Source organism: Euphorbia lathyris, chromosome 5, assembly GCF_963576675.1.
Source record: "Euphorbia lathyris chromosome 5, ddEupLath1.1, whole genome shotgun sequence".
In the NCBI taxonomy this organism is placed as follows: domain Eukaryota; kingdom Viridiplantae; phylum Streptophyta; class Magnoliopsida; order Malpighiales; family Euphorbiaceae; genus Euphorbia; species Euphorbia lathyris.
In genome coordinates, this window is record NC_088914.1 from 28686966 (window position 1) to 28711959 (window position 24994).

At 35.8% G+C, this 24994-nt stretch overlaps 2 protein-coding genes and 1 long non-coding RNA gene across 6 annotated transcripts; 2 read left to right on the forward strand and 1 right to left on the reverse strand.

Annotated features, from left to right (window-relative positions):
• Positions 1–8838: 8838 nt before the first annotated feature.
• On the forward strand, positions 8839–10082 carry LOC136231210 (trihelix transcription factor ENAP2). The gene has a single exon (XM_066020524.1). The coding sequence runs from the start codon at positions 9107–9109 to the stop codon at positions 9971–9973; it is 867 nt and encodes a 288-aa protein (XP_065876596.1). The 5' UTR covers positions 8839–9106; the 3' UTR covers positions 9974–10082.
• Positions 10083–11343: 1261 nt separating this feature from the next.
• Positions 11344–16196, forward strand: LOC136231212 (protein FAR1-RELATED SEQUENCE 5-like). Of its 3 annotated transcripts, XR_010689730.1 has the most exons (5): positions 11344–12010; positions 12693–14053; positions 15298–15429; positions 15529–15625; positions 15723–16196. XR_010689730.1 is itself a non-coding variant. In XM_066020525.1 (2 exons), the coding sequence occupies exons 1-2, from the start codon at positions 11954–11956 to the stop codon at positions 14826–14828; spliced, it is 2193 nt and encodes a 730-aa protein (XP_065876597.1). In that variant the 5' UTR covers positions 11344–11953; the 3' UTR covers positions 14829–15389. The 3 variants fall into 3 exon arrangements, 1 of the variants encoding a protein (XP_065876597.1); XR_010689729.1 differs by lacking the exons at positions 15529–15625; positions 15723–16196 and having other exon boundaries at positions 12693–15204; positions 15298–15376; XM_066020525.1 differs by lacking the exons at positions 15529–15625; positions 15723–16196 and having other exon boundaries at positions 12693–15389.
• Positions 16197–17793: 1597 nt separating this feature from the next.
• Positions 17794–20869, reverse strand: LOC136230866 (uncharacterized). Of its 2 annotated transcripts, XR_010689578.1 has the most exons (5): positions 20400–20869; positions 20288–20329; positions 20111–20202; positions 19847–19961; positions 17794–18042 (listed from the first exon to the last, which is right to left on the reverse strand). It is a non-coding gene; the product is annotated as an uncharacterized lncRNA (long non-coding RNA). The 2 variants fall into 2 exon arrangements; XR_010689577.1 differs by having other exon boundaries at positions 20288–20867.
• Positions 20870–24994: the final 4125 nt, after the last annotated feature.

A 24994-nucleotide genomic window follows, 5' to 3' on the forward strand; every position in this document is an offset into this window, starting at 1 on the left:
ACAAGCTAGAAACTTCATGAAGCTTGCTCGGATGCTAAAGGAGATGGAAACCGTTAATAAATGCGCCAAAACTGTCATATAGAATGAAAAGGATTATTGAGTTGACATAAGGAAAGAAATGACTAGAAAAGTTGTCGTTACAACATTTAAGACTGAAACACTGATGTGTGGTTCGTCTAGCGGTGTATGTTTACGGATGTAGTGTGATATGAGTGTGCTATGGGACTATGGATGTGGTCTTTCTAATTGCTCTAAATTCACTAGACGTCACTATTTAGGGGCAAGTGTACCCCGTCGTATCAAGTAATAATCCGGTTAAGACCGGGTATCGAATCCACGGGATTTATAACTACAAGTATTAAACGACTCGGTTTTATACGTTATTTAAGCGGTGAATACTTTAAAGGGTTTTGGTGACAACCACCAACTATTCCTAAACTATTGGTAAGACAGATTTTATATAACAAATACTCTATGAAGTGCAACGGCGACGATAAGTTATAAATATGACAAACAAAGACTCCGAGTATATACGATTAATAATCGACTCTTGCAAAGACGACTACGTGTAGTTCGACCGACCCGTGAAGTACTTAGACTACGTGATTCCTAGTCAAGGCGTGTCTAATGCTGGGGATCAGAAACTAGGGCCCGTAAGTTCCGTGGCGTGTCAAGTCCTACGGTTTCCGGAGCGTCACTTCCGGTAAGGCAACACCTATATGAATCCCTAAAGATAGCCCGGATGGCGTCGGAAATCGCGTTCCCCTACACAATAGTCAATTATGAGCATCAAAACAAGTAATAAACATCAACACATATATAGAAACGGAAATTGCAAACCATATATTATAAATGTGGAAAGCATAAATGATGAATACAACCAAGCCTAGTACATAGGAAGAGTGCAAGCTAATTGGCAAGCGAAGAGGGAAGAATTGGCCCGCGGAACTAGCCAACCGGACTCAAGGCCGTCGCTTAGGACTTGGAGGTGGAACTTTCGAGCTTGGTGAACGGAGAAGGAACGGAACTTTGACGGAATGCCGGGATCAACGAACAAGCCCGAAAGGGGATAAAATAAAGCTATACAAAATCTGAATGTCTAAACTCTATAGCCAAGTCTAGGTTACTAAACTCTATGGCTCGGTTTAGATTACTAAAATGAGTGCTAGTCACTCTTATTTATACATCAAGCTAGGGGTGGAGTGGTAATTTCACAAAGTACAATCATAGAGGTACATTATTGGGTGCAGAATTCTCAGGACACGCCCTGCGTGTCTTGCTATACGCCCTGCGTGTTTGAGCTCCTGGCATTTTATTGCTCGAATTACCCCATGTACGCCCTGCGTATCCCAAAACACGCCCTGCGTATTGATAGTTGACTTAGGGGACAATACAGTCTGACTTTCAAGATTGGGTTAATCATTTTCTGACAGATGTCATACGCCCTGCGTCGTGGTTGACACGCCCTGCGTGTGCTGAGTAGATTCCATGTGGTGGTTCAGGATTGATCAATTATTTCTGACTCACTTGTCTGCACGCCCCGCGTGGATGGGAATACGCTCTGTGTGTATTGTATTTTTGTACCTGCGAAATACACTTCTCACGAGCCGAGTTAGCTTGACATTTTATTCTCTAAATGCAACTAAAAATAAAGGAAATTAATTGAAAGCTCGGATTTTACTTTTATTTCATTATTTTATTAAAACGTATTATTTTTGTAATTAAACTTATTTATTTAGCTCGAAAATAAACCGTAAACCACGCTAAGAGATAGGGACGAAATGCCCCTATCAAACCTCCTCGGACTTTAAAGTTTTACTTGTCCTCAAGTAAAAAGAAATCGAAAGACAAGGGATTGAGATGATTAAGAAACAAACCTTCGGGGTTTTACCAAGTGCGTGGTTTCAAAGTTATGGTTTTATGCAAAGGTTTCGGTAAGTAACCACGCAAACAATTGAGTACAAAACTTGTTTGAAACCTCCATGATCAAGATTAATAGGCAATATTAACGGGGGTTGATTTATCTTTTGAGAACCCGATAGTACCTCACCACGGAATTTCGCTCTTACGCTCAATTTTGGGTGGGTCGGTGTTTTATCGCTCTTCTTTGCACTTACTCGAGATCATGTTGAATTTGCATTTTTATCCAGGTTTTTCCTCCTACTTTTATGGTTTAGGCAATATTAAAAATGAACCCGGAGGGGGGTTGTAATGTGGGAGACTTTTTTGGTGGTTAGTTTTTTAGAAACTCAAGTTCCAAAATACCGACTTATGATCGCACCGTGTTTTGCTTCGGCCTTAGCTAATTTTTACAAGATATACTTCAAAATTGCTCGGGTGGAGCTTGAGAATGCCTTTTTACTTTTATCGTATCCTTTGTTTTGACAGAGGCACAAAAACAAAATTTTGAAAGCTTATGGTGCTCATTTGCTAAGGTCGTGACTTACTTCGGATAATTCGGGTGCAAATTGATTTTGTCGGTATTTGGACAAGAGGAAAAAGGGTTGGATGTTGAAAGGGTATTAACAAAAAATGGGTTATTAGGCTCGAAGGGGTTTCCTAATGTTTAATGAAAACGAGAAAAATAAATTAAGAAAAATTAGCCTAAGTGGGTTCGGTTTTATCATCTATTGTCTTTTTACCAAAAAAATAAGTGTACTTAACCCGGTATTGGATGCACATTCTATGAGTCGAGTGAAGTCAAAGCTCTCGAAAAATTGTGAAAGAATTAGAGTTCTCGTACGAACTCTTTTAGGCTCAAACATACCTCACAAAGATTCGGGTTTAAATTGTGTACTATCGAGTTTTCGCTAAATTCTCAACTATCCCGTTTTTATTGCCTTTTTAAACTTTATTATGGAGATGACCCGTGGGTTAGGACTCAAATGTTTTTTATTAGTACAAACCTAGATTTTGCATAAATACCCTAACTTCGAAACTAAGACCAAAATTCCTTAACGAAACCGATCCTTTGTTTCGATGTTTTTACTTTTAAAGCCAAATAACGGAACTTTAATTGATTTCCGAGGGAGGTGGTGTGTCGGAATTATTTATGAGCTAATAAATTTGTTTAATTATTTTGATGTTATTTGATTTTTGTTTTTGTTTAGTGCAAAACAAACTGAAAGTGCGGGGTTGCACGGCCCTCCGCGTGTTTAAAGGTGACGTTAATTCCAAAAACGTCGCAAAAGAAAAGAAAGACAACAAAAGCCAAAATGAAGATAAAGCTAAAAAGGAAGGGGGCCCAGATTGCTGGTCCCCACGCAGGGCGTGCCAGAAGAGGCGTCCTGCGCAAAAGGTGTTTTTTAAACACGTTGGGACCAGAGGTGGAAACACGCGGGGCGTACCGAATGGGACGCCCTACGTGTTTCTGCTCCTGGTCCGATTATTGCGTAATTAACTGGGGCACGCGGGGCGTAGTTTGGTGGGCGCCCTGCGTGCCGGCTATTCCAAAACACATAAAAGCGGAAATAACAAAGCATACAATACGATTAACAAAATTAAAAGTACATAGGGGATAACGAAAGTAATGAAACACAAACGAGCACAAGAAAAAATAAAGAAAACACAAAGACTAAGGGACTAAGAAGAAGGCGGAGTAGGGTCGCGGATGTTGAAGTGGGCGAAGAAGGTGTTGGTAAAAGCGTCAAAGTTGGCCCGATCTTCTCTTCGTTGCGCCTCAAGCGCGTTAAAACGGGTGGTGAAAGTTGAGTGATCCATGAGGCGGTGAGCTTCAAGGGTGTCAAAGCGAGTGGTGATGGTGGCGTTGAGGCTCTCGAATCGAGAATCGAAATGGGCCCGGTCTTGACGTTGTTGGGCCTCCACTGCACCCAATCGGGAATAAATGTCATTGAAGTCATGGTTGGGTGGTGGGCTGAAGTTAAGCCCCATGTCCGAGTCCGAACCGCTATCCCCCTGATATTGGTTCTCCTCCGGATGGCGGGCCGCCCCCGAACTCTCCCCCGGACCGGAAGTAGGCTGCCCAAGGGATTTGAAATCGTTCTTACTTAGCGGCTGTGGTTCGTGGCTTGGGAGGCGATCCAAGGCGGTTGTGCCGAGGGCGGAGGTGGCAAAGATAGTGATGAGGTGGCCCAAACCGAGTTAAGCCCACTTCCGTCGTGGCATTGCGTGGAGGTGGACCGCCACGAGATAGGACCAGTCGTAAGCAAGCTCATTTTCGGCACAATAGAGGGTAAGTAGTTCGTGAATGTTCACCTTGACAGCCTCTGATTTCCCCGAGAAATAATAATTGATGAACCGGTGGAGAAGTTGGAGGCCGGGGTCTCGGATGCATGATGGCCGGAGGTTGGAGACGTCAAATTTGTTGGACCCGGTGATGGAGGTCCAGAATTCCTTAGCGGAGACGCCATCCGGCCATGCAGCGATGCCCTCTTCGGTTTGTTTGGTGAAGTGAGTGCGGATCCATTGAGTGTCAATGGAGAAGGGGTTGTTGTGTAGACGAAAGGTGAAAAGGGCCGCACCCGGGACATTGTTGGAAGCCATGGTGGTGAAAAATTCCAATACCAAGGATGGATAAACATGATGACGAGCCCGGAAGTGGTCCTCCAAACCAAGAGTGTGGAGGCGTTCTACGAAAGCATCACGGATGTTGTCATGCTCGAGAGTGTCCAATGTGAAGTACGGGAGGACCAAGGGCTGATTGGTGGAGAGGGTGTGATAAGCCTCGGCCTCGAAGAGAAGGTGGAAGGGTGCCCGGTATTGTCGGGTGAGTGGTGGGGTTTCTTCCCGGTCGGGAGATGGTGGATTTTGGGTGGAACGAGCGGAGCGAGCACGAGTGGCACGTGGGGGGCGGTCACTCGCGGGTCGCTTGCTTCGGGTCATGGTTGTATGAGGGGGAAGCAAGAATGAAGAGATAGTGGGGAAGGTTGGAGTGATTTGTGAGGAAGAAAGGGGAAAAGGAGGGTAAGTTTAAATAGAAAAAGAAGGGGGAATCCAAGAGTGTTCGGATTCCCAGGCGGGACACGCGGGGCGTGAAGGGGCCACGTCCTGCGTATCCCGCCTCTTGACTTTATTTTGGTAGGACACACGGGGCGTACCGTATGATACGCCCTGCGTGTCAAGTCTCCTAGTTAGATTTTTTTTGGGTGAAGGCGGAGACGCGGGGCGTACACAGGGGTACGTCCCGCGTGCATGCACGTTTTTTTTGAATTTTGAAGAGGGTCTTTTCAAATTTTTATGGGTTTTAGTAGTGTGTTTAATGTTTTTATTATTCTTGATGAGTAATTAAGAAAGTGATTAAGATGAATTTATTATGGATTTGAAAAGGTTGTGATGTGATTGGAGAGAAAGGGAGGTGGAGTGGAGAACTGGGAAAGATTTTTGGGGAAGAGGTGATTGATAGGGGAGGAAAGAGGAAAGGTTGCCATGGGGAATCTACATTTCGCAGCTCCCCAGGATACGCGGGGCGTGCCTGAAGGGACGCCCTGCGTGCCCCTGACACGTGACTTTTTATTCTTTGTAGAAAAGGGAACCACGCAGGGCGTGGAGTAGGGACGCCCCGCGTCCTCTGCAATTTTTGCTATGAAAAAGAGCAGAGCCTGGAACACGCGAGGCGTATGGGTGTATACGCCCCACGTATATTTGGATTTCTAAAGGGATTTGTTTTTCTTTTAATTTTTGAGAAAAGATAAAAATAAAAATAAAAATAAAAATAGTACCAATATAACAAGACACAGGAAAAATGTCACATGTAAAAATAAAGAAAGCGTGCAAATAAATAAAAAAAAATGGTTTAGATATATATAAACAAGTGGTTTGAGAAATTCAAACCGATGCTACGTTTAGAGTCGGAGTAGCCTGACTTCTTCCCATCCTAGGTGAATGCCTCTAATCGCGTAAGATATCTAAATTCTTGAATAAGCAACCCGTGCCTACAAAACGGATTGTTAGCTCCAAAAGAATTTAACAAAAACCAAAAACTATATGTACAAAAATTATCGAAGAGTTTAGTTTGCTCCCTTTTTGACTCCTTTGGTAGTTCAAAAAGAGCGAAATGTTCCGACGTAGAAGGAACCTCCGACTCTTCTAACTTTGGATTTATTTCCATGGGTCCGCGCACAACCGACTCATCGATGTCCGTTTTCTCACAACTGAAACGACTTTTATTCCTTGAGGGATCCTTTTGAGAAAACTCAATTAACTCGAGCTTCCTATTTTGGCGAACCGAATTGGAATCTCGAATTGATTCGTCCGCGACGGAATCAAGAGGAGACTTCAATCTGGCCCATAGATTTCCTATTTCCCTGAAATATGTCTCAGTGTTAGATAAACTTTCATGAATATCTTTAAGCAAAGAATTTATCACATCGAATTGCGAGGTTGAGTGTGGGCGTTCGTCATCCATGCGGTCGTCCCACCGATGACGACTATGAAGCATCATACCATGAAACAAATCATTAGTAACAACACGAAACAAAATAACTTATTCGCACAAAAAGAAAGTAATATTTACGAGTGCTTAAACTAACAATAAAACGTTTTTGTCTAATATTGCAAGAAATTATAAATTCCCGGCAACGGCGCCAAAAACTTGATGTGTGGTTCGTCTAGCGGTGTATGTTTACGGATGTAGTATGATATGAGTGTGCTATGGGACTATGGATGTGGTCTTTCTAATTGCTCTAAATTCACTAGACGTCACTACTTAGGGGCAAGTGTACCCCGTCGTATCAAGTAATAATCCGGTTAAGACCGGGTATCGAATCCACGAGATTTATAACTACAAGTATTAAACGACTCGGTTTTATACTTTATTTAAGCGGTGAATACTTTAAAGGGTTTTGGTGACAACCACCAACTATTCCTAAACTATTGGTAAGACAGATTTTATATAACAAATACTCTATGAAGTGCAACGGCGACGATAAGTTATAAATATGACAAACAAAGACTCCGAGTATATACGATTAATAATCGACTCTTGCAAAGACGACTACGTGTAGTTCGACCGACCCGTGAAGTACTTAGACTACGTGATTCCTAGTCAAGGCGTGTCTAATGCTGGGGATCAGAAACTAGGGCCCGTAAGTTCTGTGGCGTGTCAAGTCCTACGGTTTCCGGAGCGTCACTTCCGGTAAGGCAACACCTATATGAATCCCTAAAGATAGCCCGGATGGCGTCGGAAATCGCGTCTCCCTACACAATAGTCAATTATGAGCATCAAAACAAGTAATAAACATCAACACGTATATAGAAACGGAAATTGCAAACCATATATTATAAATGTGGAAAGCATAAATGATGAATACAACCAAGCCTAGTACATAGGAAGAGTGCAAGCTAATTGGCAAGCGAAGAGGGAAGAATTGGCCCGCGGAACTAGCCAACCGGACTCAAGGCCGTCGCTTAGGACTTGGAGGTGGAACTTTCGAGCTTGGTGAACGGAGAAGGAACGGAACTTTGACGGAATGTCGGGATCAACGAACAAGCCCGAAAGGGGATAAAATAAAGCTATACAAAATCTGAATGTCTAAACTCTATAGCCAAGTCTAGGTTACTAAACTCTATGGCTCGGTCTAGATTACTAAAATGAGTGCTAGTCACTCTTATTTATACATCAAGCTAGGGGTGGAGTGGTAATTTCACAAAGTACAATCATAGAGGTACATTATTGGGTGCAGAATTCTCAGGACACGCCCTGCGTATGGGAGGAGACGCCCTGCGTGTCTTGCTATACGCCCTGCGTGTTTGAGCTCCTGGCATTTTATTGCTCGAATTACCCCATGTACGCCCTGCGTATTGATAGTTGACTTAGGGGACAATGCAGTCTGACTTTCAGGATTGGGTTAATCATTTTCTGACAGATGTCATACGCCCTGCGTGTGCTGAGTAGATTCCATGTGGTGGTTCAGGATTGATCAATTATTTCTGACTCACTTGTCTGCACGCCCCGCGTGGATGGGAATACGCCCTGCGTGTATTGTATTTTTGTACCTGCGAAATACACTTCTCACGAGCCGAGTTAGCTTGACATTTTATTCTCTAAATGCAACTAAAAATAAAGGAAATTAACCGAAAGCTCGGATTTTACTTTTATTTCATTATTTTATTAAAACGTATTATTTTTGTAATTAAACTTATTTATTTAGCTCGAAAATAAACCGTAAACCACGCTAAGAGATAGAGACGAAATGCCCCTATCAAACACTCTACTACAACAAGTTTCGGAATAAAAACTGTGTATCACAAACTAATGGAGGATGATAGGTGAAAACAAGTGAAAGTGATGTTAATGTATTCCAACATTTCTTCATATTTTAATAGCTTTTGATATTTTAGAAATGATTAAAGCACTGTTTGGGTCTTGACTATTCAAAATGTTGTTTCTTGGCCGTTAGCCTTATTATTTAGTAATATTTGTCTTCTCAATTATCTAAAATGTTACTTTTTTTCCCATCACTTATTACTGGTTTGTTTCCGACCTATTAAAAAATAAAACTGTGAAATTCACTAATTTTAAATAAGTTAAGGGACAAATGTTAACAAATAATAAGTTGAGAGAGAAAATATGTATTTTAGATAAATAGGAATAAATGTTATCAAATAATAAAATAGAGACCAAAATCAATATTAAATTGAGTCTAAATAGTGCTTTAAAACTTATAAAAATAAATTGGTTGTTTACTTGTGTTTTTGGTGAAATTCCCATGAATTAATGTCAAAATAAGATCATATTGCCAACGAATTTTCCAAAAAATCTTAAGATTTATCGACTTAGGACTAGAATGAAGATCATATTGCATAGACCATTGTTAAAATGTTTATTATAATGTAATATTTTCTTGTTTGAAAGGATTATAATCTAATTTCTTCAAAAAAGAAAAAATCCAAGTGCTTCCAAATTGGCCTTTATTAGGGCACAAACAAACAAAATGCGTCTCGATCCGGGTCATAATTTTCCGGGTTTAGTCCATTTACCCGAACTGTAAACGTCAATTGGCTAAGCAAGCCTACCTGGCACCAATCCCACCTAATACCAACTACCACCACCACCTCCGCCGCCGCCACCTCTAACACCACCCAAATCTCAAACAACAAAAAGCAAAATTCACACTAATCACCAAACCCTAACCCTTTTACTACCACAATGTCCACACCATCCCCGTCCCCATCACCGCCGCCACCAGAATCAGCATCTCATTCGCCACCTACGAACCCTAGAACTCTCACCACCAAGAAACCCCAACCTGTCCCCTGGACTCACGAAGAGACTGTTCACCTAATCGAAGCCTATCAGGAAAAATGGTACTCGTTGAAACGCGGACAACTCAAGGCCAACCAGTGGGAAGAAGTTGCTGTAACAGTCGCCGCCCGCTGTGGCTACGACTACAATCACCCGACAAAATCCGTCATACAGTGCCGCCACAAGATGGAGAAGCTCCGGAAACGATTTCGCGAGGAGAAGCGTCGGATGTCGTTCACCGGCGCATGTTTCTGGCAGTACTATGATCTGATGGAATCGCTGGAACGCGGGCCTATGCCTATCTCTGCGAGGCCTCCGGCTTTAACACGGCCTAGGATCGCTGAAAATGAAATCAATGAAGAAGCGGAAGGGGAAATGGAAATGGAAGACGAATTTGAGGAATACGATGAAGAGGAAGAACAAGAAGACGAATATGAGTATAGAAATAAATCCCGGAGTATTAATTATATACTCCGGAAACCTACCGTTGTGAATAGATTTGCAGATTCAGGATTTGGAGGCGAAGCGATGGAGAAGAGGAAGCGAGAGGAAATGGCGGAGGAGGAGATGGAAATACGAATAGCAGGGGAAATTAAGGGATTTACAGAGAGGATAGTGGGAATGGAGAGGAAGAAAATGGAAGTGATGAAGGAGACAGAGAAGTGGAGAATGGAAATGGAGAAAAAGAGGATTGAGATGATACTGGATTCACAGAGGAAAATTTGTGGTATGATTTCAGATGCATTTAATTCACAGGATGAGTTGAGTTGAAGATGGAGCAAGATCTATGAACATTGTTCTTCTTTTTTGTTCAATATTACATACAGAATATTCTGTATAGTCTTCCAATTTTTTGCAATGGAATCAGTTTTCTGGTTAACTTCTGGTTTGATGTACATGATACTTCCTCTGCTTTCTGACAATTGCTTCCAATGGCTATACCTTTGTTAGAATACAATGATTAGCATATTGAATCCATAATATTCCTTAAAAGAAAACATAATAGAGTTGATCCATGATAACATTGTGTTGAATTGATCTACAACTTGAAGCATTTACTTAACATTGTGGTCGGTAGATCTATCCGCCGTTGTTTGAGATGGAGTTAACGGAGATAAATGAGAGTAATGGAATGTTAAATAGGTATAATTACTAATCTGACCTAATCAGGATCCTAATTTACATATCTAACCTATATTGTCTTAAAGTTACCAAATTAGACACTTTCATCCATTTTGGATAAAACTAACCTTAGTTCTATTCGATCAATCGATTGATCTACTCCTTCTTTTCTTCTTCTTCTTCTTCCGTTTCATACGCTTCTTCTTCTTCTTCTTCTTCAATTTCTGATACCAATCGATAGCGATTTTTGAGATTTTTGACATATTATGTTCAATTTTCCGTACAAATGGTATACTTTTAGCTTATACGCTTGCTTTTCTCGTTGGTTTTGCCTCTTTCTTCATCTGTAATGGTATCGTTTCAATTTCCTCAATTTTCCATAATTTTTTTCCATTTTCCTCCATTGTTGTCGGATTTGTGACGAAATTGTCGTATTTCGTCACAAATGCGACAATAATGGAGAAAAATGGAAAAAAATTATGGAAAATAGAGGAAATTGAAACGATACCATTACAGATGAAGAAAGAGGCAAAACCAACGAGAAAAGCAAGTGTATAAGCTAAAAATATACCATTTGTACGGGAAATTGAACATAATATGTCAAAAATCGCTAACGATTGGTATCAAAAATTGAAGAAGATGAACCGAAGAAGAAGTTGAAATGGAGAAGAAGAAGAAGAACAACAACAACAACAAGAAGAAGAAGAAGCGGAAGAAGAAGAAGAAGAAGAAGAAGAAGAAGAAGAAGAAGATCGATCGATTGATCGAATAGAACTAAGGTTAGTTTTGTCCAAAATGGGTGAAAGTGTCTAATTTGGTAACTTTGAGGCAAGGTGGGCTAGGGATAAAAATCTGCTGTCCCTCTTTAGATGTCCCCTTCTATGTCCCCCATTCATTTAATTACATCTGTTAATATAATCCTAATCAGTAATTAGTAATTAAATATAATTCTATTATGTTAACGTGAAGATTAACTCTATGCTCAAGTCCGTTAACTTCCTTCCTTCCTCCATCGATTCAGCAGCAACACGTTTCTATTTGAATTTTTCTTCCCATCGATAACAGACTTCCTCCTCTTCTGACTGCAGTTTCCTTGTTTCCATCAAACTCATTCCATCGCCGTCTTCCAATTTATCTTCTTTTCCAATTTCTGTCTCTCTCATTCGTCAATTCCTGCAAAATCCTTAGTCTTTCTATATCCAATTGATCCTTTGTCTGTCCTTGTTGAATTTGAAATTAACCAGCTAATTCTATTATTATCAATACCTGCAAAATTGTGATAGGAATTGAAAATTGATTCAACTCTGTTAAATTTCAATCCAATTCTGTTAACTTCATCACTTTCCCTCAGCAGCACCAACATAGTTTCTCCACGTTTTCTTTCCATTTTTCTTGCTATCAATTAATTGATTCTTCCTTCAAATTAGAATTTCTTATCATTCTGATTTTTTGATTGATGTTATTGTTGATATTATTTTTTCCAAATTTGTGAATGTTCAATCTCTGTTTTATTCCAACATTGCAACCATTCCTCACGACAACATTCTAATATTCAATTATCATCTTTCTCATTCAATTCAGATCAGTTGTTTATTTGAAGCAGACAAAATTCAAAGTTACATAACATTCATGGAAGGTGGAACTTACATGACATTAAATTCAAGCAGCGAGCCACCGTCAACGGAGGTAATTTAAAATAAAATCGAACTATATTTTTCAATTTTTTTATTTCTAGACTGTTTTGGTTTTACTGTGTCAACATGAAATTGAAATTAGATTACTGAATGTCTTCAGATTTGATATTTCCATTTTCTACTGCTTTAAAGTTCATTCCTAGCATCATTGTTGAATTTTGCTATGATCAGTTCAAATCTCAACAAAATTGTAATGTTATCACTCTTCTATATATCTTATAGTTTCCTCAATCATCTTGCCTCAATGCATGGTTTAATATTATTTGTGCTGGTGTTATATGTTGTTTTGTTAATTGGCTTATAACCAATTCCAGCTTTCTAGAAGGTTCTGCACTCGCAGACATAACTCGAAAATAAGTTGTGTTTCCTCCTTTTTTTTAAGAATATGTAGCTTAAGTGAGTCAAACTTCATCTATAAATATGTTTTGTTAATAAATGGAATCTGAAAGGTACAAAGCAGTCCAATTTCAACACTGGCCAAACTCCATCTTCATCTATAAAATGCCTTTCGTTTTCAATGTTGTAATCTATGTGTCTTGAAATATAATTGAGCTTGTTGAGTTTAAATTATTGGTGAGTTGATTCGCTTCTTTTATGTTATTCAAATTTTGATATAGATAAAATATTTTGTGCACTTTTGAATGCCTAACACATTGATTTTATATTTCTTGCAGGAGGTTGAAGCTCATGATATTAATGACGATGAAATTTCTAGTAAAGTGAATAATGAATATAATGAAGAAGAATCGCTGCCAGTAGGCAACCCTTGTGATATTGACTCTATTCATTCAAGAATGTGTCAAGAATGGATCCCTGTAGTTGGTATGGAGTTTGAAACAGAAAAGGATGCACATGATTTTTATAATCGATATGCATATAAATTCGGTTTCGGTACTAGGTTAAGTAAAGCACATACATCATCCACTGGCTTTGTGAGAGACAGAATATTTGTTTGCTCAGCTGAAGGTAAACGTGAAAAAAACAAGAGAAGTATATATGTGAAAGTTCATCGTGCAAAGACTAGATTTGGTTGTCAAGCAAGAATGAAGATTAGATATGATTCATCGGTTGAAAAGTATATTGTTTCAAAATTTATTGCTAATCATACTCATTTGACTTCAACTCCTAGAAAGACACATCGGTTTCGATCTCATAGAAAAATATCTCTAGCACAAAATGTTATGGCTGACATGGCTGAAGATTCAGGACTAAATCCAAAAGAAACTCTTGAGTTATTGAGTAGACAAGCTGGTGGACGTGAGCATCTTGGATTTATCGCAGAAGATTATAGGAACTATTTACGTTCAAAGAGAACAAGAGAGATGAAGTCAGGTGATACAGGTGGTGTATTAGAATATCAACAAAAAATGCAATCAAATGATCCTAGTTTTACATATGCTATACAAGTTGATGCAGATGATTTGATAACTAATATTTTCTGGGCTGATGCAAAGATGAAGGTAGACTATGATTACTTTGGTGATGTAGTATGTTTTGACACCACTTATAGGAAAAACAAAGAAGGAAGATCATTTGCAATGTTTATTGGTGTTAATAATCACAAGCAAACACTTATTTTTGGAGCTGCATTGTTATATGACGAGACTGCTGAAACTTTTATATGGTTGTTTGACACTTTTGTGAATACAATGTCAGGGAAGAAACCGAAAAGCATATTGACCGACCAAGATCCTGCAATGGCTAAAGCTTTAGCCACACAATGGCCTGAATCACATCATCGATTATGCATTTGGCACATATATCAAAACGCTGCTAAGCATCTTAAATGTGTCTTTGAGGAGTTTAAGGATTTTGCTAAAGAATTTAGCAGCATAATATATGATTATGAAGATGTTGAAGACTTTCTAATAGCTTGGCAGAAGATGCTTGAAAAGTACAAACTCGAAGATAACACATGGTTGAGCCGATTATTTGATGTGAAGGAGAAATGGGCTTTAGTCTATGGACGTGGAACATTCAGTGCAGATATTACTACTACCCAGCGTAGTGAAAGCATGAATAATTCTATCAAGAGGTATGTAACTTACAAGTATGATTTGCTACGATTTTTTCGCCACTTTCAAAGATTAGTTGATGATCGTCGTTATAAAGAGTTAATCGCTGATTTTAGAGCTAGTCATACTATCCCTACATTATCATTCCCAGTGAAGATATTAAAGGATGCAGCAAAAGTATATACACCGGCATTATTTAAATGGTTCGAAGTTGAGTTATGTAAAGCTCATGATTGCACCTTTAAGTTGTTTAATGACATTGGAACTATGCGGATATATGAAGTGACTGCCCATGGAAAGTGTTTCCATCATATTGTGACATTTGATTTAGCTGATAATACTATCTCATGCAGTTGCAAGAAATTTGAATTTGCTGGAATTTTGTGTTCACATGCTTTAAAGGTTCTTTCAACTAATGATGTGAAAACCATTCCTAGCCAATACATTTCAAAGAGATGGAGAAAAGATATTAAGGATCAAGTACCAAAGGAGTCTTATCCAAATATAAATGATGATGATGATGATGATCGAAAAGGGAAAATAGCAAGGCGTTACAGGGACTTTGCTCGATTACACACTGAATTGACAACAATTGCTGCTGAATCTGATGAGGCTTATGAAATTGCTTCAAATGCTCTTCACATGACTTTAGCTGATGTAAAGACACATTTAAGGACTTGTCAGAAACCTCCTGAAGACATCACAGTGATTAATAATACTACACATGAGGTTGTTAATGATGAGTTTGGTGAACATATAGTGAAAGGAATCAAGGCGTTACAGGGACTTTGCTGAATCTGATGAGGCTTATGAAATTGCTTCAAATGCTCTTCACATGACTTTAGCTGATGTAAAGACACATTTAAGGACTTGTCAGAAACCTCCTGAAGACACCACGGTGATTAATAATACTACACATGAGGTTGTTAATGATGAGTTTGGTGAACATATAGTGAAAGGAATCAAGGCTAAAGGAAGAATTTCTCGTAAAGAGGATTCTATCAGACCAAAGAATGCTCTAGAGAAACTTATCCGGAGTAAAAGATCTAAACAAGATGTAGATACTTCACCAAGACACCAAAGGGAACCACAAATAGATCGTCCTAATGTACCATCTCAATGTGTTGATTCCATAAGAAGTTCTGGTTCACAAAATCAAATGAATGAACATGTCTGAAGCTTTTTTATTTATATTTTGATAACTTGCTTAATTAACTTTCTTATTTATGTTTGTTTTGCTAATCCATATTGATTTTTTGAACAGATGCCTCAATATATGTTACAGAATGGAATTCATCCACAATTCAATTCTATTGTTTTCCCTCCAGGAATGCAATTTACATCACCTATTTTACGTCCAAACATACAATTTGCATCACCATATCAATATGTTCAGGTTTAATACTGGTGTTGTTATTTGATGAGTTCATGGTATGTTTAATTAATGCTTATTACTTATTTTTATATATTTCTTTTCTTGTGCGATGTTGTATAGAATTTAGGAGGTTCCAATGTTGGTGTACCTTATCAGCAAGGCTCTATGGTGGCTTATCAACCTCTTACAGGAAATTGGAATAGAGTTTCATCTATAAGTATGTTTTGTTCATATATTTATAATTTCGAAATAACTAACATGTTAAAAACTTTGATTCCATAAAATTTCATGAAAATATCATTTTGTGTGTGTAGGCACAATTTCCACCGAAGAACATGACTTGATAAACAACACTCAAGATGAATTGTGAGTAAAAGAAAGAACGATCCATGAGATGGATGTTGATATTATGAAGCAAAGACATGATATTACAGGAACTTTTATGTTTTTGACACTGAGAGTTTAAAGTTAAATAGGATTATGAGCTGTATTAAAACTATGTCATGTCGAATGAGAAGCTGATATTTCATGGTTTTACAATTGCATTTTCAGTATACTTGTTGAGATTGTAAGACTCTGTTTCTGGTATCTTATATAATAATATGTTCTTTGAGTTCGAGCGTTTTTGAGCTAGCTACAGTTTAAAGCAAATTAAAGCTAGCATACATCATTAGTTCTCACCTCTTTTAAAAAGAAGAAATAGAAAATTGATGCAACTAAAGATTTCATGTTGTTAACATGATGCAACACACGAAGAGGTGATCAACGACGAAGCTGAGAATTTGACGGCAGAAACTCCCGTAAAGGAAGAAGCTGCAGGCTGCAGGTACCATCACCCTTGTTATGTTTTGAAATTTCATTTAATAAGTGTTGAGAGGATTTGAATTCTGGACCATTGTAATAAAATGATCTAATATCATGTGAAGATATCATTCAAAGTAATTAAGACTTAATAATAACTTTTATCGTAATCTCTGATAGGTAGCAGTACATAAGAGAAAGAAGGGGTAGTGCATGGAGAAGAAGAAGACGATGAGGAAGAAGATATAGAGGAAGAAGGGAAGCAGCAGCATGAAGAAGAAACAAAAGAAGAAGATGAAGATGAGAAATTTGCAGGTTCACCAATCAATGAAACAGATGATGAAGATGCAGCTGCTACTTTTGATAACCAAGGAGAAGTTCAACCTGATGCTGATGACTTTATTAATTGAGACACACTCTTTTATTTCTTACTAAAGTTAAGGTTTTCATTTATTCTTTTTAATTGTTATGGTTTTCGTGTGGTCAGGAAAAATAATAATTAATATGTACTGTGGTATTTTCATATTTTGCAAATTAATTAAAGCTGGCTTTGTGCCTTTCTTTTGTTTATGTTTGATACTGGACAGAAAATTAATTAAAGCTAGCATCGAGAATGTGGCTGCCTGCAATTAAAGATTTCATGCTGTTAACATGATGCAACTCCTCTTTAAACTTGTCATAAAAGCTTGATTGACCCTTAAACTTATAGCCTCCACAACTGTTTCTTGTATCTTAAATAATAATAATATGTTCTTTTAGTTATTTAACATAATGAATTTTATTTTTCTGGCTATGTGAGATTGAAATTTAGTTGGCAGGAATCATTCATTTTTTTTTTGCCTCCAGATTAGTGTGTTCTGATTGTGTATGTCGGCTTGGTTATGACATTTTATTTGGTCCTCAGTCAACTTTTGGCCCTTACTGTGCTATTGGTTTCTGCTTGAATTTTGATGCATGGTTTACCTTAACCTTCCCGATGTATGATTGCCTTATTAAATTTTGTTTTTCTCCATTCAAAAATTCAAAAAAGTTGGCCTGCTGCAATAAATGTCATGTTTCCCCTGAAGATTGACAAATATGTTGCACAAAAAAAAAAGTTAATGTATGCTTCTCTGCTAGATGTAATTGTATATATATTGGCTTCTTAATTTTGTTTTCTTAAAATTATGTTGGTTTTTATGCTTGCTTTGTGCAGCAGCATGTTCCTAGAATGAGTGGAGAAATTCCCTCAATTGATGAAGAACATTAGATCATCAAAGGCTGTTAGACAGGTGGTTCCTCTTTAATTTTGGATAGTGCTTGCTCTCTCATATTGGTTTTAAGATCTCATTTTGGACTAATTTAATTCCAAAATTAAAATTTAACCCAATTGAACCCTTTATTCTAGCTTTTATTAGTGTTGTTGTGTTAGTCCCAAACTTTACTGAGCTTCATTATTTATTGTCCATAAGCATTGTGCTGGCTTAGCCAACCATATCAAAATTATGGCATGCCTTTTCCATCGTTAATCATTTGGGAATGTAGGAAACAAAGTACACACAAGCAGAAAGACCCTTTAATGTAACTTGATTAAATAATTTCGCAATTGATCAACTTTATTTACTTTAATGTCAATAAGTTGAGTACACTGGATGTTCAACTAATTGAACATATCCTAGTTGAAGATACACTGCTAAAACTACATCTCTACTTTGTACAAATACTTTTATTGTCTCTTTTTTACTAAACATCCAAAGCATCAACTTGATTTTCGGGTGCTTCTTGTTGAGCCCAAATATTGCTTCCCAATCTCTTCCTCGAGATTTTGTTTTCAATTAATCTTGGCCACATCACCTGTAATGTAATTATAGATATATTAATTGATGTCACAATGATAAATTATAAGACATTGAAGAGGAGAGGAGCAAAGGGTCAAATAGAGAACGCCAAAAGAGAAAAAGAGAGACATTTTTGCAACTTGAGGGGGAAGGAGCAATTACTCTGATGTAGATAATGATGCTCATGCTTCTTAATTTCCATAATATAAGAGGCCCTTTTTTACTTGCCTAACTAATTCTATTGACACTTTCAAATTTTAAAATATTTCATTACTCTCTTAACTTGCTTAAATTAACATAGTTAACACCTTAAGCGGAGATTTGGACAAGTTGAAATCAGTATAACTTGCTCACTGTAAATAACATGTCAAGCATCAGTGGTGATTTCCCATGCCATAGCTGCTCATATATTTTTAAGTCACAAATGGCACTACATAAACTACACCCAAACAACATCAACATTTATTACTTTGTGATAAATTATATGCCAAATATATTATCTACTATTATCATGTAAAAAAACAAGTACTTTGCAATTAAATCATTTCTATAATAGTTTTATCACCCTATAAAAAAGAACTTGTTCTGTACTACTTAAGTTTTCCAAGATTAAGAGGTAGCCATGCTGCTGCAATTCTTCTTTAAATCAAGGGATAAGGTGTAAAAATGTCTCTAACGTTATCAACTAAGTGCAATATTACCCTTAACGTTATAAATGGTACAATTAAATGCCTAAGGTTAGTAACGTCCAATTTTGGTCATCTATAACAAATTCACTAACACCGTTAGATGTTCTATTCCTCCTAAACTTCAGTTCATGTATTTGTCTGCAATTTTCAACATGTTTGAGAAATGCTTCAGATTGGTTTCGCAGTTGAATATTACTTCAGACAATGCTTGTTTGGTCTTGCAACTGAATATTACTTCAGACAATGCTTCGGGTTGGTCTTGCAATTGAATATTACTTCAGACAATGCTTCTGGTCGGTTTTGCAATTGAATATTACTTCAGACAACAATGGTGAATTGGAGGAGGAATTTGAAGAGCTTTGGCGAAGCGCTCGATTAGAAAAGAAAGAAGAAGACCAAAGCAGCAGAAGAAGAGAAAAGTGCTGGTTGGAAAAGAAAGAAGAAGCAGCTTCGTTGGAAAAGAAAGAAGAAGCAGCCTAAGAAGAAGAGTAGGAGAAAATAGGAGGAAAGAATGATAGAATTTAAGCCCATTAATGGAGGAAGAAACAAGAAAAAATATCCATAGAGGATTGTGAATTGATGATGAAATGATTTCTTCATTTCATCAGGAGCGGATTATTGAGTATTTAACAGTAGATTAGGAAAACATAACAGTGTCAGTGAATTTGATAGAGTTAGTCTAAAATTGGACTAAATTACTAACCTTAGGTCCTTAATTGTACCATTTCCAACGTTAAGGGTAATATTGCTCTTGATTGATAACGTTAAGGGCATTTTTGCACCTTACCCCTTAAATCAACAAGACAAATTCAAGGAATCTCCTTAAATTTCAAGTAATCCCTTCACACATACATAACAAACTTGAGAAAGTCTTTCAAATGCAAAAGTGTAAAGTCTTATTTCAAACTAGGAGAATATATCAGGAGATTCAGAATGCATTTGAAATAAGACTTTATACTCCTATTTCTCCTGTAAAATAGCTCTCTAAAAGGACGTCATTGATCATTAAGTTCCCATTGCCTTTATACTATTTATCATATTAACATCTAAAAATACTACTTTTTATTATTTGTGACATGAATGAAGTATGCAATAAAACAAAAATAATAATGAAAATTGAAGGTGCAATACCTGGAGCCATTATCTCCTAAACCATGTAACCAGATTATGGTAGCTTGATGTTTCCCTTTTGGCCTAACCACATAAGTCCTTCCAAATTCAACAGTTCTTCTTGCAGTTCTGCTACCTAAAAATCAGAGGTACTAATTAACTCAATTCACAAATTGCCTGAAATTAAAATCTGAAAGGCCAACATTCATGTAAGAAAACCAAGCAAATCATTGAAATTGAAACAAAGAAAAAAAATTGAATAAAGAAAGATAAAACAGAACCAACATTCAGACTCAAGAACTTGAGCTCTCTGTCTATGTTCTGCTTCTGCCTGCATCTCCATGACAGCACTCACACTACACTGGGAGAAATATCCCCTACAAAAGATAGTCAATAAAGGAATTAGGAATATGCCTATAGTGAATTTAAGATAGAAAATCAAATTACTTGAGTGCAGCTTACTTATTTCATAAGGAACGCAATGCAGACCCCAATCCTAATCGGCTACATTGAATGTAATATTCAGTTAATTCACAATACAACACTAGAATACATGATTGCCGGATAATTGTACCTCATGGCCTGACTGCAAACTACTACAAGAAACTCCATCATTGGGACTTCAACCAACTCCAGTAGTCCTCTCTCCATCGATTCCATATTCCTTCATGCCAAAATCGGCCTAAGTTATCCATAAGCTAGGGATCCAGTCCGATTAACAAACAAGAAACAAGAAAAGAGGATGAAATAAAATGAAAGACAAAAACAAAAGGTGGAGCTACAACAGTATCGGTGGTCGGAGGCAGCAGGGGCGGAGTGGGTGGAGTCTGATTCTGATGGAGGGATAAAAATCTGCTGCTGAATCGATGGAGGAGGAAGGAAGTTAACGGACTTGAGCATAGAGTTAATCTTCACGTTAACATAATAGAATTATATTTAATTACTAATTACTGATTAGGATTATATTAACAGATGTAATTAAATGAATGGGGGACGTAGAAGGGGACATCTAAAGAGGGACAGCAGATTTTTATCCGTGGGTTAGATATATAAATTGGGGTCCTTGATTGGATCAGATTAGTAATTATCCCTGTTAAATATGGGAGTTGTTTTTGGCATAAAATTTATTAAAAAAATTTATATACATGCTATAAACTCCAAACAATGTTAATTTTTAGCTTCCATTTCTATCCATTTCCTTTCATTTCCACTTGATCCTTTAACTCTCACCTCTCCCAAACAACAACTTAGGGGATGCTGCACTACCTCTACACTCCAAGGGGAGCCAACAGACTCTCCCAAACTATAGACTAGTTCTATTCCTATTTGAAAATATTGAAATTATATTACAAATGCATCAGTATATACATATATTAGTGGATCGTGTCATGGGATTATACTACCTCTACTCATATGTGGACCCCATGGTCAAGGAACTCCGACTTTCCTAACTCTTATACTATCTGAAAATGTTAAATTTGTACACCTCTATTTTTAAAGGATTAAACTTTAGTTTGGGGTCATAGGACCTGGTTGGAAAAAAAATCCCTGGAAGGGGCTCTTTCTCAACCAGGATTAAATATATATTTTTTTAATATTTTTTTACTCATTATGACACCCGTGGCATCGTAATGAGTTAGTGGCACGAATCACATCCTTTGGGATTCTGCCAAACAAGTGGGGGTAGTGGCTTTACGCCACTACCCCCTAACAATTATAAAAAAAAATACAATTTATAAAATAAATTAAATTATTATTTTATAAAAATAGAAATAAAATTTATAAAATAAATATAAAAATAAATTAATTTATTATTTTATAAAAATAAATTATATATAAATTATACTGATATCATTGTATTTGTATAATTTTCAATGAAGATCAATTTTACATACTATCGGAAATTTGAAAAGACTTGTTTAACTGTTATTTAGCTACATTGAACCTTTTAAATTAGTTTGTCCATAAATTGAAGCAGTTTTATAAAAAAAATTTTAACTATATTGATAACACAATAAAATATTTTAGACAGTTTCAAAAAAAAAACCTGCTATATATAAATTAATCACAATTTTTTTTTTAAATTATCTAAAATATTTTACTGTGTTATTACTACATTAATTTTTTTTTTCAGTAATACACTAAATATTTAACCTTAACGTTTCAAGTGTAGTGCAGATTTAGCCCTAACATATGAAATTGTGCAAATTTAACACTGACGTTTCCAAGCAAGATCAATTTTAACTATACACTACCAAAATTTTGAAAATATTTGGTTGACTGTTATTTAGCCACATCGAACATTCTAAACCAGTTTGTGAATAAAATGCAGTTTCATACTTTTTTTTTGTAACTATATTAATAGGGATAAGATGCAAAAAATACCCTCAACGTTTACATCTAGGAGCAATTTTACTCTCAACGTCTACAATGGTGTAATTTTACCCCTAACACTGGTAGTCAAGAGCAATTTTACCCCTAACGTTGGCAAGTTGGATCAATTTCAGATATTATTATTAAATGTAGATATTTTGTTCGTTATTCTGCACTAATTGCAAGTCTTTGATTCTAAAAAAAAAACTTTCATATTTTTTGTGATTTAATAATAGAATTGAAGATTAATATTTTTAAATTTGGTGAAATATTTCAATTTTTTTTGTCCAATTTGTACAAAATATAGTATATTTTTTGATCTTTTTCACGTTTAATGATATGTTTGTGATTTGTTACTAATGAGAGTGATAAAATGACGCAAATGTGAAGTGTAAATGACAAGATTTATGGTCGAGAAGATAATTTTATAAATTATTTCTTGACTGCCAATGTTAAAGGTAAAATTGCACCATTTTAGATATTAGGGGTAAAACTGCACCTGGTTGTAAACTTTAGGAAATTTTTGTTTAATCCATCTTTAAATAGGCCAGACCATAATTTAAAAATAAATAAATTAATCTATGAATTAATTTATTAAAACAACTAACTTACTCAAACAAATCATTTCTAAAAAGGATAAGATATAAAAATACGTTAATTTTTTTTTTACCACTAAAACTTAAAATGGTACAATTAAAAATCAAATGTTGATAAATTAAATCAACTTCGAACATCATTAAAAAAAATATTGTCATATTATGTATTATTTATCAATTGATTAAAAAAAATAGTGTAATTAATTTATTAGTCCCTATATTTTGACAAAACACACTTTTTAGTCTCTGTATTTTCAAAAACACATGGTAAGGTCCCTAACCTTTTTCTCAGTGAACTGTTTAGTCCTTCCGTCTGTTTGTTACATTTTTTACCGTTTATGACTTCGGAAATGACTAAATTACCCTTTACTATTTACCTTCAAACTTCAGAAGAGTAATCCAATTTAGAAGAAGAAGCTATTTGCATGGAGAACAATAAAAAGAACAGACTCAACGCTTACGAATTTGAACGATTAAGAAGAAAATTAAAAACAAGAACACTCAAAGTTGATTTCAGATGCATTAGAGTTTAAAGGAAAGCAAAATAAAGGAAAAGAAGAACACAAATCCAAATTGACTAACAGAATCTTCATGAGAGTCTAACGGCAGGGACTAAACAGTTCACCAAGAAAAACATTAGGGACTAAACAGTTCACCGAGAAAAACGTTAGGGACTTTAGTGTGTGTTTTTGAAAATACAGGGACTAAACAGTGTGTTTTGTCAAAATATAGGAACTAATAAATTAATTACCCAAAAAAATATTACCTTTTTTTTCCGACTTCAATGAAGTTTTGGAAATAAAATGTTTTTAAATTTGACTAAAATATTTTTTTATGTCTTTGATCAGTTACTAAAGAGTGATACTCCTTCCATTCCCTTATATACGGCATTCTAGTGAATTAGTTTTTTCCCCAAATATAAGTTATTCAATAATTCAAAAAACTTTTACTTTAGTTTTTTGTTTTTTTTGTCCAAATATTAATTTTTTTTATATTGGTATATGTATTTTTTAATATTTCAATGTTTATTCTCTAATAGTGACATAAGAGAGAATTTTCTTTTAATTAACCAATTTAAGACTAAAATTATGGTTTCACTTTGAAATTAGCTTTAACTTGTCAAATTTAAGTCCTCAATTGCACCATTTATAATAGTAGAGTTGTTCTTAGTTTACAACTAGAGGGGTGGTTTTGTATATTATCACCTTCTACATATTCTCATTGTAGTAAAAATAAAGGGGCAGTGTATAAAGACACCCTTAATATGGTAGCCAAATCCCCAACATCATACATAATGTAATTTTGCCTCTAAAATTAACAAATCCCTAACATCATACATAATGCAATTTTGCCACTAAAATTGTTATTTAAATCAATTTCAAAATTCATTTAAAACAATAAATATTTTATTCATTTTTTCTAATGATTTAGGATAAATAAAACCATGTTTTTTTTATAATTCTAAAATAGATTTAGAGATCTTTAAGCTCAACGAAATATTTGATTTTAATTTTCTTAATTTTTAATTTTCCCTTTCTTTTTTTACTGATAAGTGATATAACATGATAACGATAACATGATCGTGTCTAAGGAGAGAATCTCATTAATGATATTTGAAAAACTTATTAGGGAATAACGGTCAACAATAAAGATGTTTTTATACCTTATCTCTAAAATAAACCTATGGATAAAGATCAAATTTAACTAACGTTCTAAGAGAAATGCAAATTTAGTCTTAACATATGAAATGGTGTAAACTTAACTTTAACATTTCCAAGCAAAATCAATTTAGCCCTATGTTATTACAAATTAGAAAAAACTGTTTGATTGATATTTAACTGTTACTTCAAACCTTTCAAATATCAATTATGTCTGAAATATTTAGTGTCTGTTTGGTATGTCGTAATGTAATGTAATGTAATGTAATCAAGGTCATAATGTAATCAAAGTTATAATGTAATGGAATGGAATAGTGATTCTATTACCATGTTTGGTTGATAATGATGATGGAATGTAATAACCATTACAATACTTATATTTTCCTAATTAAATATAATTATAAAATTTTATTTGCATAATTAAAATCAACGAAAAACATGAAAACGTAAAAAGCACGAAAAATGTGAAAAATCGAACCGAAATCAATAAATTAGTATACCGTTTTTCACTTTTTCATATATTTTTCTCATTTTTTTAATTT